This window comes from Notothenia rossii (genome assembly GCF_949606895.1).
Source record: "Notothenia rossii genome assembly, chromosome: 1".
NCBI lineage: Eukaryota > Metazoa > Chordata > Actinopteri > Perciformes > Nototheniidae > Notothenia > Notothenia rossii.
Genome location: NC_136912.1, coordinates 26,556,390 through 26,571,117, shown reverse-complemented (window position 1 = coordinate 26,571,117; position 14,728 = coordinate 26,556,390). Strand labels below are relative to the sequence as shown.

At 38.2% G+C, this 14,728-nt stretch overlaps 1 protein-coding gene across 2 annotated transcripts; it reads right to left on the bottom strand.

Annotated features, from left to right (window-relative positions):
• Nucleotides 1-873: 873 nt before the first annotated feature.
• On the bottom strand, nt 874-12,437 carry abca4a (ATP-binding cassette, sub-family A (ABC1), member 4a). Of its 2 annotated transcripts, none has more exons than XM_079641637.1 (5): nt 12,280-12,437; nt 7,818-7,926; nt 6,373-6,466; nt 5,151-5,292; nt 874-4,902 (listed from the first exon to the last, which is right to left on the bottom strand). In XM_079641637.1, the coding sequence occupies exons 2-5, from the start codon at nt 7,881-7,883 to the stop codon at nt 4,740-4,742; spliced, it is 465 nt and encodes a 154-aa protein (XP_079497763.1). In that variant the 5' UTR covers nt 7,884-7,926; nt 12,280-12,437; the 3' UTR covers nt 874-4,739. The 2 variants fall into 2 exon arrangements, with proteins under 2 accessions (XP_079497763.1, XP_079497764.1); XM_079641638.1 differs by lacking the exon at nt 12,280-12,437 and adding an exon at nt 8,385-8,521.
• Between the last annotated feature and the right edge of the window lie 2,291 nt (nt 12,438-14,728).

Below are 14,728 nucleotides of genomic sequence, written 5' to 3'. Positions count from 1 at the left end.
CAACATTTGAATAATCAGTTCTTCCTAATTTTCCTCAATTGTTCATATTTGGTTTACTAAAATTATTATATTGTGGTCATTGTTAAAAGAAAAAAAGGAGGGTGACATTTGTGCTATGAGTATTATTATTTTTATAATGCGCTTTCTGCCATCCTGTCATTATCAGGAGTCAGAAATGTAATGGCTATGTAATAGATTAGATTCTTCATTATCCTAAACTTCTGGGACATTTCCCAATAGCAAATATACTTTAATATTTTCTACTCTTCACTTACTTGTCACTAGGTCGGCACAGAGCCGACAAAAGACCTTGTATATATTGGCATCATATCGAAGCCAACTCCATCGATCAAGCCAGTGTGGCTGAAACTTTCTCTCCCTCTTCTTCTCCTACTCCCTGTCACTCTCCTTTAACTCCTCCGTTGACTTTCTTTTATTTGAAGATTGTTTTTGCCAGGCGCTTGGCTGGACACAGCTGGTTTTAAAAACATTTTGGCGAATGGTTAGGTGCCGCGAAAGTCTGTAGTGAAGGAGCACGCTGAGCTCTACCTCGCAGCAAACAGCTGTTTGCTTTTCACCCAACAACGACAACCGCCTCACGCAACGCTATGTTGTAGCGTTAATAAACGAAACAATTTAAATTGCTTGTCAAAATACCAATACCACAGGACAATGTGATTTTATGTCTTACTGTTTTTTTTAAAGTGATAATTGTTTTTACACACACACACACACACACACACACACACACACACACACACACACACACACACACACACACACACACACACACACACACACACACACACACACACACACACACACACACACACACACACACACACACACACACACACACACACTCACACACACACACACACACACACACACACACACACACACACACACACACACACACACACACACACACATTGCTTTGCCTGAACTTCCCCCGGGAGGAAGTGAGAGAGAACAGTGTGTTCTGTGTGTACAGAGTGCACTTTTGGAGGTCACGCTCTTTTTCTGCCTCCATATATGTGCACCAGAGAGTGTCTTATGTGATTTAAAGTGAGTGTGTGTTAATCAAACATCCCTACCGTCCCTGCTCTGTGCTTTTTTAGTGTGTGTGTGTTATTGTGTACCTGTGCATCTAATTGCATGTGAGTGACCTCAACTCTCAGGGTGAACAACACGGGTAGTGCTAATAAGGTCTAATCTGTGTCCCAGTTGGAAGTCATATCTCCCATGGTGCATTTCATTCAAAGGTCCTTGAGGACAGACCAGACTTAATAAAAAGCCTATCAAGTCATCAAAGGACCTTGTGTGTCTGTATTCAATCTATGTGTTTTATCTTATCTGTGAGTGTCAAATGTCTTTGCTTTGGTTTACCCCCCCCCCCCCCATCAGGGGCAAAGACGTCTTTGGAAGTGTGACAACGTAAAAAGTAACAATCATTATTTGTGTTTGTTTTTCCTACCTTAGGACCTGCTGTAGAAGGGTGTGCATACAATTACCACAACGCAAGTCCGTGCTTGCTCCTGCTGCTCCCTCGTTTATTTCATATTTAATAATATAACAAAGCGCACTTAGTTTTGCTAACAAGCATTAAGGCGCATTCCTGAATGCCAGGGGATTTTTCTAGTTTGAGCAAGAAAAGGTGGATGGATGAATGAAATTCTGACTGCTATGAAATTAACACACAAAAGACCTGTGTAATAGGTGGAATGTAAATGACTATTTTGATGATGGAAAATAAATAACATGTTGGATAGTATCTGAGCATGTCTGACTTTGTTTGTGAGAGCCTATCAGATTTACACGTCCTAAAGGACATTTCTGTGAGGGGATTATATTTCTCACCTGCTCAAGGACATATTTTAAATGTGGGATATGGTTTTAACACGATTGGATAAACAAAGGGAAAGCTTAAAGTAAGGGTTGAGCTAGACATGCATGGGCTGATTTAAAGGCGAGGATTACAATCATTCAAGGCGGAACACTGTCCATTTGAAAAGATCAGGCTCAGACACATTGAGCCTTTAAATGAAATGGAGTCAACAAGATAAAACATGAAGGAAATGAAAGCCTACAAATGCAAGGTTAGTATGCGAATCCAGCTCAGGCTTAACTTTTGCTAGGAATGGTACACAGGTGAGAAAAAAGCCTGATCAATCTACATGGTATGAAGAGCACCTTTCTCGTCTCAAACATGTTGAATAAATGTTCAAACTTCTGTTGATTTTCTCTCTTTCATTGATCTGCCATGTCATTCTGTCTTCTCTCCTAAAGCAGGAATGCATCAGACAGAGCGTATGCTGTGTGATTTATCCTCCGGGAAAAAGCTCATCCCTCTCCCTGACCCTTCACAGGGCTCCTTCCCTATCAGTGAAAATCTCATTTGCTGACCCCCGCCGGTTGCTCAATTATTAACAGACACTTGGGTCTCCACACTCTTTGATCCCTTCTCTTAAAATCCCTCTGCAGTTGCATTCCCTGACGTGGATTAAAGGCACATGCACAGTGTCATATGCGATTGAGCATGAGGCAGTGCATTTAAAAATCTATCTTGGTGAAGTGCACAGATGTGCTGTTAAAATAAAAAAGAGCCAAACAAATCCAGTTAAAATGCATGACCTTTAGTTATTAGAAAACAATGAAAATCTATCTGTAGATCCAATAAACCTAACATGCAAATGTAGAGATTTTCTACAATATATTTTTTTTGTAGAACTGAATTTCTTCTAATTTGTTCTGTAATCCCTGTCCTTTTTTCAGGCCATGCTCTGCTTTGTAGGGACTTTATATAACTTATTGTAAATCAGACTGTAACCAGAACAACAACAACCTTGATTGTTCTGTTTCATTGCATAATTTCTGACGGTACACTCTGCTCATCTAACTGTGTCTCAGAGAAAATGTTGCAGTATCAAAGCTACACTACTGGAACAGACAAAAGGACCTCGTCCAATTACGGCCCGTCCACACAGCGGCATGCGTTGAAGCTTGCCGGCGGAAGGGGGGCTGAAACTCGACCAACAACCAATCTCCCGCCCCGGACACACAAGCATGCGGTTTGATTGTATATAATAATATATATATATAATAAGTACCCTGTATCAAGATTGATGCAAAACAAGTGATATTTTACCTTTTAAGACAGATTTAGCAAAAAAACCCTCTTCTGGGGCCATTTGGGTGGATTTTCCTTATCTCTGGCCCCCCTTCTTCGATTTTGACATGGGACATCTCTTTCTGACCGTTAGAGCCAATAGAATCGAAGGGAAATACTCCAGCACACACTCATGTTAAAAAAAAAGGTTGCGTCTTCGCGCATTCAATCTCGCTACAGAGCGTAGGAATGGCCTGCTCTACTATTTTAAAACGGAATTGCAGTTTTATTGCTTATAGATTATCAGAACATTTCAAAGGGGACACAGCCACATTGGATATTAACCTATGGATTAACTACATCATCGTTGTTATCGTTTTAATGCCATTGAAGACCAGTTTTGACCAGACAAAACCAAGGTAAGCCATTTTAGCGTTGTAGGCTACGTAGCGCTACATGTTTTGATGTACGTTTTTGTTGATAACGTCGCGAGTTTGTATCAGTGTTGAGGTGGGCACCGTTAGATTCTGTGTCTTTACGATCATAAACGATGTGTTGGATGTGCAGCTAGGATAAGTAATAAGGGAGCTAGGAGTGATTTTCGGTGCAGTAATAGGTTAGCATTTTTCGCTCTGGGCTAATTCAGAGGCTCACTGTTAGCATTGTGTGTTTTTTTTGAAAAAATAAATGAAAAAGATCAGTTAAATGAGTTTTTCCCCGTTATATGGATATAAAATATTCATAGTTTATTAAATATTAAGGTTCCTTAGACGTTGTTTCCTGCAAATGAGGCGATTTCGGCCCCGGAACCGGGTCCGTGGGGCTTAAGAATGTTAATGTTTTCCATTTCCTTTTTTTCCTGCTTGTCTTTGCACACAAGGTTGAATGTTAAAACAAGCTAGATTGCTTTTATCATGCCTCCCATGTCAGAGTAATGGGTACTGAATTAAAACGTTTTTTTACACAAGATAAAGTGCATTGTATGACTTTTATTCAAGTGAGGATTTAAAACACTTTGCCATTTGCAGGTTACTTCGACTCAGCACAGTGAAGTCATAAACAAGATGTTATTTTAGAAAGATATCCTTTTTTAATCTCAGAGCTGCCATGGTCATGGTAAAACAAACTTGCGAACCTTAGCATTAAAATGTAAGATTACGATTACATTTTCAGGTTTAAACTGAGAGCAGAGATAGCTAAATGTCATGACAGGAAGCAGAGACATTCCAGTCAGAACAACTTGACATGTTCTACCAGATCTGGGCAGTGATTTTATAATGATTGTCAGGGTGGTGCAATTTCCTGTCTAGTGCCACCACTCTGCTCACTCATTAAAAGAGAAGTTACACCCACTGGCTTTAAGGAGAGAGGCCTCAGCGTCTGGCAGGCAGTGATAAGGATGTTCCTTAGAGGACTTCAATCAGCTGTTGCACTGTGAGGGGAACTTGAGCAGTAACTTCATTTAGTTTTAACATCATCAATGTGTGAAGGAACTATAGGTGTGAGTCACTGACTCCAATCATGACTGGATGTGAGGTCATGTAGGAGCTCTCATTTGAATGATGATACAGGCAGCAGAAATGACTGATTGTGAATGGGTGGGTGACTTGGTAATCAATGAGGTCGTCATTCAATAACTGTGACAAATAAATAAAACAAAAGGTATGTACTTACGAGCAGTGTTCTCCTGCATCTTTCTGAGCGCCCTTAGTAGTCCTGTGTAGCCATCGTAGCTTTTATCCTTCTGACTGTAGAGTAGGATTTTCTGGGCATCAGTGAACAAGCGGGAGATTCTGGGAATGTTACAGAACGAGACAAAATCAGACACATCTTCATCTCGAGAATACAAAGCTTGAGTATTTATTTTAAAAGCACATTATACATTCATATGTTAAATGTTATATTTTCATATGTCATATTATTAAAAGATAGAATAATATAGATACAAAATGATACAAAAATGCACTGCGTGAATATTTTGGATTATTCAAAGTATTGCACTGCCTGAGCTATAAATCAGCCACAGGGCCACGGTACTCACATAGAATCATTGAAGTTTCCCACCACCCCGGGACTCTCGCCTGGGGTGGGATTACGGAAGCAGGGGTTGTTGGCGTTACAGATGATGCCTTGTACCCACGGCAACGTACCCGCCGAAGGCATGGCCTTGTTAGGGAAATGGCCTGGAAAGGAAAGGAAAATAATTCAATTTATATGATGTGTTTTTGAAATGTGGATCACTGGAGAAAACTGATAACCAGTAGGATATTTTTCATCCTTGCCAATCAAGTGTCCCATTCACTTATATGTTTCCACTACTCTCCAACATATAAAACTACCTGTACTACTAAATGTCCAACTCATTGAACTTAGGCTAACTATAAAGTGTCACTCATTGCCACTGCTTTTACAGCACTTACATTACCTTTACAATTGTTTGTACACTTATCAGCTAACTTAACTGCTACTGCTGCATTACTGATGTTAACTAGCTATTATGTCGAAAAGATAAGTAGAGGATGAAAGGGGGTCAGGAGGCTTTAGTTCACTGGGTTAATGGGATTGGACACACTTGTAATACGCTGTCATTAGATATCGATGATTTTGTTCCAAATAAGGGAACTTGTTTAGTGGATACTAAAACGGTCACATGTAAACACTATCGATTAAGGAGCTACACTTCATTAATCCTAAAACAGTAATCTATAATTGTGTTACAAGCTTGAAACTGCACAACATGTTCTAAGATGTACAGAATGAAGGTGTCAAAGCCATCTCGGTAGTTTGTATGTTTTCCTTCCCCAAGTGAATAAAGCGACTTGGAAATGCTAAAAGGCCCTTTTTTGTTTGTGCTCTAGAGTCTAGACCATGATAATCTTTTGGAGTCAAACATGGTCAACGTTGTGAAACCAACTTTTCCAGGAGCTTAAGGTCATAAAGGTCCACACAGTGCAAACAATTCCGAACAATCCTACTATGACAATTATGCGGAAACCTTGATTGAGTAATATGTTGATCACTAAGATACAAATATTGGATGAATAAAGACAATGTCTTACAAAAACCTACACCATTGTTTTTGAAGTAATTTGAAAAATAACCAATCAACATGGGAAATCTGAATGTACCTGAGGTTTCATTCATCTTAATTCAACTATATATTTTAATACTGCAAAAAAAGCAATGAAGCTTAATTTTGTTATATATGTGAGTGAAATAAAAAATGAATGTGTATATCTCTCCCTGTCTTAATGTGTGCTTACATTCATGCTGCTCGTAGGGTGGATAATGAATTCGGACAGAGATCAGGATGAGGAAGATAAACAGAGGCCAGATGATCTCAATCAGCAGCTGGACCTAAGAAAAGAAGACAAAAGGATGATGATATGTGTTAATCACATTTTAGGAAACAAAAACTTGCCAAAACAAATGAGTTAATCATATTTTAGTATACTATCATCTACTGACAAGTTTTCATCACTTTTGGGGTGTTTCAGTTCAACTAAGGTCATTTCTGCTTCTTTAGAACATGATCAGTTTGTGAGTGTATCTCTGTGCCCTCTAAAATATCTGTATTTAAAGGTGGCTGTTGTCCTTTGTACACAGTAATCCATCCCACAATGAGTCTGGGGTGGTATATGGGTTAATAAGGGGTGACAGAGCGAGACAGAGGGAGGTCTGCAGGGTTTAAGGAACTATGTCCATCTGCTCCATATGGCCCCTCTACTTCAGCTGCCAGTGTCTCAGCTTGAAACAGCATGCCAGACAAGCAGCACAGGGATAAAGAATAAAGACTCTGACTTAGAGTACACACTGTATCCTTTTGTTGGAAATAAGTGGACTTATGTCCAGCCGCCATGGTCAGCTGGCTCAATTGTATGCAGATGAGCCTCCTCATGTATAAAGATCCACTGTGCTACTGCTAGGAAGTGAATTTGATTTACATAACTTTGAGTATGTGGGCACCAACCAGAACATGATGGTAACTGGACATACTGCATATGTCATCATTACATCATTAATGACTCACAGTGATCTGTAGACTGTGATGCTTTCAGAACGAGTGGCTGTGAAGTCCACTGAGACAAATGTTACATTTGTGATATTGGGCTATATAAATAAACATTGATTGATAGATAGATAGATAGATAGATACATTGATTGATTGATTGATTGATTGATTGATTGATTGATTGATTGAGAAGATAATTACATCATTTGGACTGCGTAGTTATGAGGGAAGACATCTAGAAAGTATTTGTACTGCCCTTATGACTAGTCATGTGGTACTGGGAAAATCATCTACCAGTCAAGTGCATTGAAAATGTGACTGGGAAAAGCACTCAGGGGACATTTCTCAAAAGAACGGATATCCCTCCATTTTGCTTTTTAGTCTTTTTTAAGGGACTGACCTAAAACTGTGCCTGATTGTATTATAAATAGAGCTAACTTCAAAGAAGACACAATGCAAGGCAAGCTAATTAGTCTGCCTGGCAGCATGATACTGTATGTGATACTGAGACCAGTATAACACTAAAAAATATACATAAAAAGCTTTATGTGTTTATCATAAATAAAATAAAATTCACAAAATAACAGCAAGGATTAGTGAACACCTCTGGTTTGGGAAATAATCATATGGAATGGAAAATATCTATATTTTTCAATTAATACAAATATGTCAGTAATTTAAAGCAGTTCTACTTACAGTCTGTCTCCGTCTGTAGGTGAAGTTTTTCCAAAGCAGTAAACCCAGTTGAGTGGAGACAGTCATGATGACGTCTTCCCAACCTCACTGAGAACGCTCCAGCTCCTCACTGGGACCCAAAAAGACAAAGAAAGAGGGTCAGACAATGCAAACGTTGACCAGACAAACAACAGACACTTTGCTTTCTGTTAAAAGGACACAGTCAGCTAACTAAAACCTCAACAGCTGCTTTGTTCCTGCGGAAAAAGACATGGTTAACAAAACAAAAAAAAGCGTACATCCCACATTGACGAATGAAACCAATATGAATACAGAACAGAAAGTCCTGACATCAGCAATCCGTAACCTAGCGCATGCTTATACCAAACATAGCTGTGCCGACCTGTAAATCGTGCCACGATAAGAAAATAAATTCAGTCAGAAATAGATCTTCTATCAAAAATAAATACCATATCAGGAACACAACAGATATTACCTGGTTGCTTAATAATGTTAAAACTAAACTACAGCTGCCATCAGAAACAAAAAAGCCTTACTCAAAGACAACAGCCTTTCTAATGGATTTACCTATATAGCTAAACAGTTCTGACACGCAGACCAGCCAAAAGTACAGCAGCACTGAGCAAACCAAGTCGCCTGATGACTGAGGAACTACTGCAGCTACACTACATGTAGACTCATCCGTCCAAAGGTCAGCCTCCAACTGACAGGATGAGTGTGTAGTGGGAAGTTTTTAAGTGGTCAAAGTTGTCAGACATTTTTTTAATCATCACCGTTTTTACCCCGTTAACACCTCCGAATCACATGATAAGCTGCATTATATGTAAATGTTACAAGACAGCATCACCAACCCCCCTCTGTTAAACGACCCACTGATTAAACCAAAGCAGTTGGTCAACTCAACTAATGGAAAAAGCTGATACACTTTTTCACTGTTTTGCAAGGAACTGGGCTTTGTCAGATGTACTAAATGGCACATTGTTTATCTCATATAAAAAAAACCTCTCTGGGGCAAAACAGTTTACATGCCTATTTGTTTATTCTATTTGCAGATTCAAAAGTCCTTGGATTGGTTCCCGGACTTGTTATTGACTCCAGAAAGAAGACCTGAATACTGAAAATAATGAGGAGTTATCAAACTATTTTTTAATGCTGCTTTTCGATCCTGTATGTTGGGATCAGAACAGATCAGCCACTCAAGACTGAGATACTTAGCTTATTTATTAATGTCATCATGCTTTTTTACGTGTCTTAACAATGCTTTACATAACATGAGGCTCAGGACTTAAAAACAAAGGTTTGTGTAAGGTAGAGTTGACCATTGTGTTATGATGAACACTATATTTTTAGATGTGAAATGTATTGCAGCACCCAAAAAAGTTCACAAAAAGCTGATCAAGACGATGAGTACATCCCTGTCTAAAGTCTATATAAAATCAAAACAAGTGCGACTTAACCTAAAACTGTTGCCTCATTTTTGTGGCCATTTCTTTAGGTTGTTGGTAAAACTCAAGTTCAAAAAGGATTAAAGCAATCCTGTTTATCTTATTGAATGCAGAATAAAGCTGATTGGTTGTCAAGTCGAACAACAGCAAATCAACATCAAGGACACATCAATCATTTGCTTGTGGGTTGAGAAAAAGTCCTGCCCTGATTAAACCATTTATTTAGACTTCTATGGTTTTACACCACATTTTCTCTAACGCAATCATAATAACAACATAGTCAAACCACTTCCCTAGCAGTCTCGGCCTACTTACAGGGTGAAACTAATGTGTACCATCACTTGCAGAATGACCTAATTAATTGCCAGTGCAGATGGCAAAAAGACAACATGAGAGATGATAAATGCAGATGACAAAACACATCTGTTTATATTCCAGTACGTTGGCACTATTGCACAAATGTTCGCAGGATACATGGAAATGGCTGAATGAAGTAAATCCACCGGATTGTATGAAATTTCGCAAGAAAAATCAACAGGACCTTTGGGATGTCCAAACAACGCAGCGGCCTACGTTCAGTATCTGCTGAACTGGTACATCTGTTTTCTCTATGAGTCACCTGATTAAATGGCAGCAGTGAAGGCACACACAGCTTTATCGGAAAGATTCCTGCCGAAGACTTACTTAAACAAAAAGATATGAGGAATTCATGCTCTTGCTGTAACAATTAGACAACCAATAGACTATCTTGATAATCAAATCATCGTTATGGTAGTATTTTATGCAAATATTCTGTTTTCCAGCCTTTAAAATATGGGGATTTTCTGCTTTTTCTATCATATATAAACAGCATGTATTTGGCTTTAGGACTGACAAAATATCAACTTAGACTTTGAGAAACTGGATTGGACATTTTTCGCTATTTTATGATATTTTACACACCCAATCAACAGATAATGAATACAAAATACACAACTGCCCCTTTGATTTAACACATGATTGCAAAGAAAGTGATTAAACAAGGGCAACATATACAGTAAAACTTGAACCAGAAACAACTTGAATGCCTATATTGTAGTTGGCGTAAAGCTCAACACATCAGTACAGGTTTGAAATGACATGTTAAGATTTTCGTGGCAAATATGGATATTGCAATACACAAGTGCACATCTCAAACAAAATGAGTGAGGGGAACACATTAGTGGTCTGCAATGTGTAGGAGGACAACTACACTTTCCCCACATTTGATAGACATTTAATGTTATTTTCTTCTCTCCTTTTATCTTTGGTTTTAACAAGAGGTTTCATATGAGTTTGATGTATTTGATCCTCATTGCAAATTAAGAGTCTCCCTCAATTAATGTATTGAATCTTATATAGAGGTTTGAATGAATGAATACATAATATACATTCATGGCTATCATTTCTGACCACTGAAATAAAGGGTGTCACTAAAACTCTCCCACCTCCATTTGGGGATCGATATTTTTACATAACATCCTGTTTACATGTTGATGATACCCATTATGAAACCTGATATTTATAGAACTTGGATCAGCTTGATGTTACTGATGTTTTCCACAGTCAAACTATCTGAGAATCTTCAGAGTTAACCTTTCAAGAATCGTCTGCTTTTGGTAAACATGGTGGTGAAAACACATCGCATGCCGAAATAAGAAGAGATGTGGAGCTGAGTGTTGAGCAGAACAAATGGTGCAGAGCCATGGCGCCTCTAGTGGCACACACTGAAACCTTCCTTCTTTATAATACTTGTTTACATCAACTCTCGCTCACGTGTCATACCTCATTGATACAGGATGTTTTTCTCAACCCTCATTGTCTTCAATTTTTCCCGAAAAAACTTGACATGTATTTAAAAAATGAAAAACTGTTCAAATCAAAGCAATTTTGCCCAAAAAGATGATAATAGATCTTCAATTCTATGCATAAAAACCAAAACACATGTTTTCTTCTTTAAACCACTAACGAAAACATAGCAAATGTATGTCGTCGACATTGCACCAACACTACAGACATGCACTTTGATAAAATCACTAAAAACAAGACATAACTTAGCTGGCACACATTATGAAGAAAAAAACATTGTAACGTGAAAGAAAGAAAATCGGGCTACTGTTGATTGTTATACAGTGACATATTTTTCACTGTGACCAAATGTCAAAAAGGATGATAACAATGCCGAAATTAATCGAGTGACTGACTTATTATGCTATTTGTGATACTTTTGTTTCATTGTTCTAGTAGTGGATTAAGGTTACTGTCGGTCATTCAGCTTCGCGATATTACTGACCCAAATTAACGTCAATTTAGCCACAATTAGAGAGGAAGTGCAGTGAATGTGCTTTCAGAGTAAAGCTGCAACAAATGTAACTTGAATATACTTAGCACTAAACTGTAATATGCACTTATGTAACGCTACAATTAAAGGTGCAGTCAATAAAAAATGTGAAAAGGTCCCTTTAGTTTCTCTTATAGATTCAGCTTTTGTAATAAATAAATTCGTTTCCACAATGAGGCTTTTATTTCTTTAATGCCTTACCGGAAGTACTGATTTTAACAATAGCTACCTTGACATTGGTCCTACTCAGAAGAGGATACTGAGACAAAAACATGATCAGAGAGCGAGAAACAGCAAAGACAATGCTTGTCATTTCACTCAAACGGCGGTATTGCCATGTACATTTGAAGTCCATTCATCTCATAGCAGGTATTGACTATCTTTGCGACGTTGAAACGAAGAAAATAAAAATAAAACATAATTTGGCATTCAAAAGCCAATCCAATCTTTGTTTTGTTATCGTCGCTTGATTAAACAAAGCCAAAAGTAGTAGCTGACAACATATGAAGGAATAATAGTTTAAGGAGAAAATAAATGTTAACTGGTACACCGTGGCATGAACGTATTTCTTTGTTGGTCCAACAAAGAAACTCATAAAGCCCCCCCCAAAAAAACGTACAGCCCCCCAACAAAAAAACAACAATAAAACAGAACTCACCGTCCTTAATCCCGAGCGACGTGAATATCCACTCTTTCTCCTTTCATATATTGCAATCCTTCTTAGAGAACAACTTATAAATGGTGAATCAGCTGCTCTCTGTGATGGTCCTCCGTGTCTCAGTGTCTGGAGAAGCTGTTCTCCTCTCCTCCGGCAGGGTTTTATATCGCTGCTTGATGCAGAGCAGAGGTAACTAACGGTCACCGTTTGATGCGGCTCCCTTATAAGGCAAGCACGTGCGGAGTCAAAACATCTCTTAAAGGACCAGCGACACCTCAACACTTAATCAATGCTCAGTGGGGACTTTTCAATTAGTGCCAAGCTCAAGAAGGTTGTATGAACATATTCAATTACTGCCAATGCTACTCCTAGGATTGACTAGAACTGCCACAAATAATATGAAAATACTCATTATAACCGTTATAAATGTATCACTTCATTAATGCATGATTTGCACTATAAGATATACGAATTTAAGAAATAATGTGAACACTGAGCAGAACAGGTTAGAATCTGAGACTGGTTATTAAAGTACTCCCCTATTAAATGTCAATAGTTATACATTTCGGGATAAAAGGATCAAGAAAAAGATTGCCATACTTTATCAAAGTTCCAAGACTTTGCAGTGAGTACAATTTCGATAAAAATGTATGTTTGCTAAATAATTTGTAATATAAAAATGAAGACAGTGTTCTTTTGTTCAATAATTCATTTTTTAAATAAAACATACGTACTTGACAAAAGGCAGTTTATTTGTAATAGTTCAGATGCATATATGATATACATTTTCAGATTTTGTTTAACCATAATGCAGATGATGAAAGTAATGAAAATAGGTTGTTCAGAGAAGAGAAAGGTCTTTGAATTCAAATTAATATTGATTAAGGTAAAGCCCGACAATGGGGTAAATAACAAGTTCTCAGTGTCTTGTGAAAAATGACTTCATTCTAAGGAAGACATAACAATCTCAGGAAAGCACAAGGCAAGTCATGAGTAGTGTGTGTCATAAGTAGTGTGTATGTATAACTAAATACAGCATGGTATATTATCACCATCATATTTCTTAGTAGAGGAGCAGAAGAGTTGCATCTTTGAGCGGAATTTAACACTCTCAAAAAAGTATTTGGGATTAGGCAAATCTTGTTAAGTTAAGTGGGATATATGGGGGCCTAAGCAGTATTACAATTTAAGATATGAGGATGCAATTAGCGTTGAGAGTTAAAACATAGGAATTATTATTCAATGAACACACTCCGCTCTAGATACCAGTTGATTTCAGGGTCTTGTTGCAGACTGGTATGTTATTTCTAAATCATTATACTTCACCATTCTTTTATTTTTGTTTCAAAATATTATGATTTTTTATTGGAAAGGAGTTTTAAAGAAATATTAATTAACAAAAAACATGTGGAACGTTGAGTACAACATGACGCAAAATCTATTTCACGATGTCATCACAGGATAGAATTAAAAATTCTTCTTCTGGCCTACAAAGCCCTTAATGGGCAGGCGCCATCTTACCTTAAAGAACTCATTATACCCTACTGTCCTACTAGGGCATTGCGTTCCAAGAATGCAGGGTTGTTGGTTGTTCCTAGAGTCTCTAAAAGTACAATGGGAGCCAGAGCCTTTTCTTATCAAGCTCCACTTTTGTGGAATCAGCTTCCAGTTTGTGTTCGGGCGGCAGACACCCTTTCCGTTTTTAAGAGTGCGCTTAAGACCTTCCTTTTTGATAAAGCTTATAGTTAGGGCTGATTAGATTCAGCCCCTAGTTTTGCTGATATAGGCTTAGTTTGTCGGGGGAGATCTTACTTCTTCCTTCTCTCTGTCTATACCTGTGTACTCTCATGTTCCGATTAACCCAGCTTCCCCAAATTTCTTTCTTTTTGGTGTCTATATACGCCGGGATCCGGAGTCATGGATGATCCTGCGGTCCTGTGTCATGGATCGCGAGTCCTGGATCTTGAGTCGTGGCTGTGGTCCTGGATCATAAGTCCTGGATGGATATCCTCGTGGATTCATCTTCCTATTATACACACATGCATTTCCAAACATTTGGACTACCTATGTTGCAAATGTATTATCTTTTCAATTTACACACGGCATCTATTGCACGTCTGTCCGCCCTGGGAGAGGGATCCCTCCTCTGTTGCTCTCCCTGAGGTTTCTCCCATGTTCCCCTTGAAACTGTGGGTTTTCTCTGGAAGTTTTTCCTTGTACGATGTGAGGGTCTAAGGACAGAGGGTGTCGTATTGTCATACTGATATTCTGTACAAACTGTGAAGTCCACTGAGACAAATGTAACATTTGTGATATTGGGCTAGATAAATAAACATTGATTGATTGATTGATTGATTTTTTAATTATTATTCCCACTTAAGCATATACAAGATAACACTGAGCAATGCAGTTCAATAAATATACTTGTTATACTTTGAGATATTTTTTG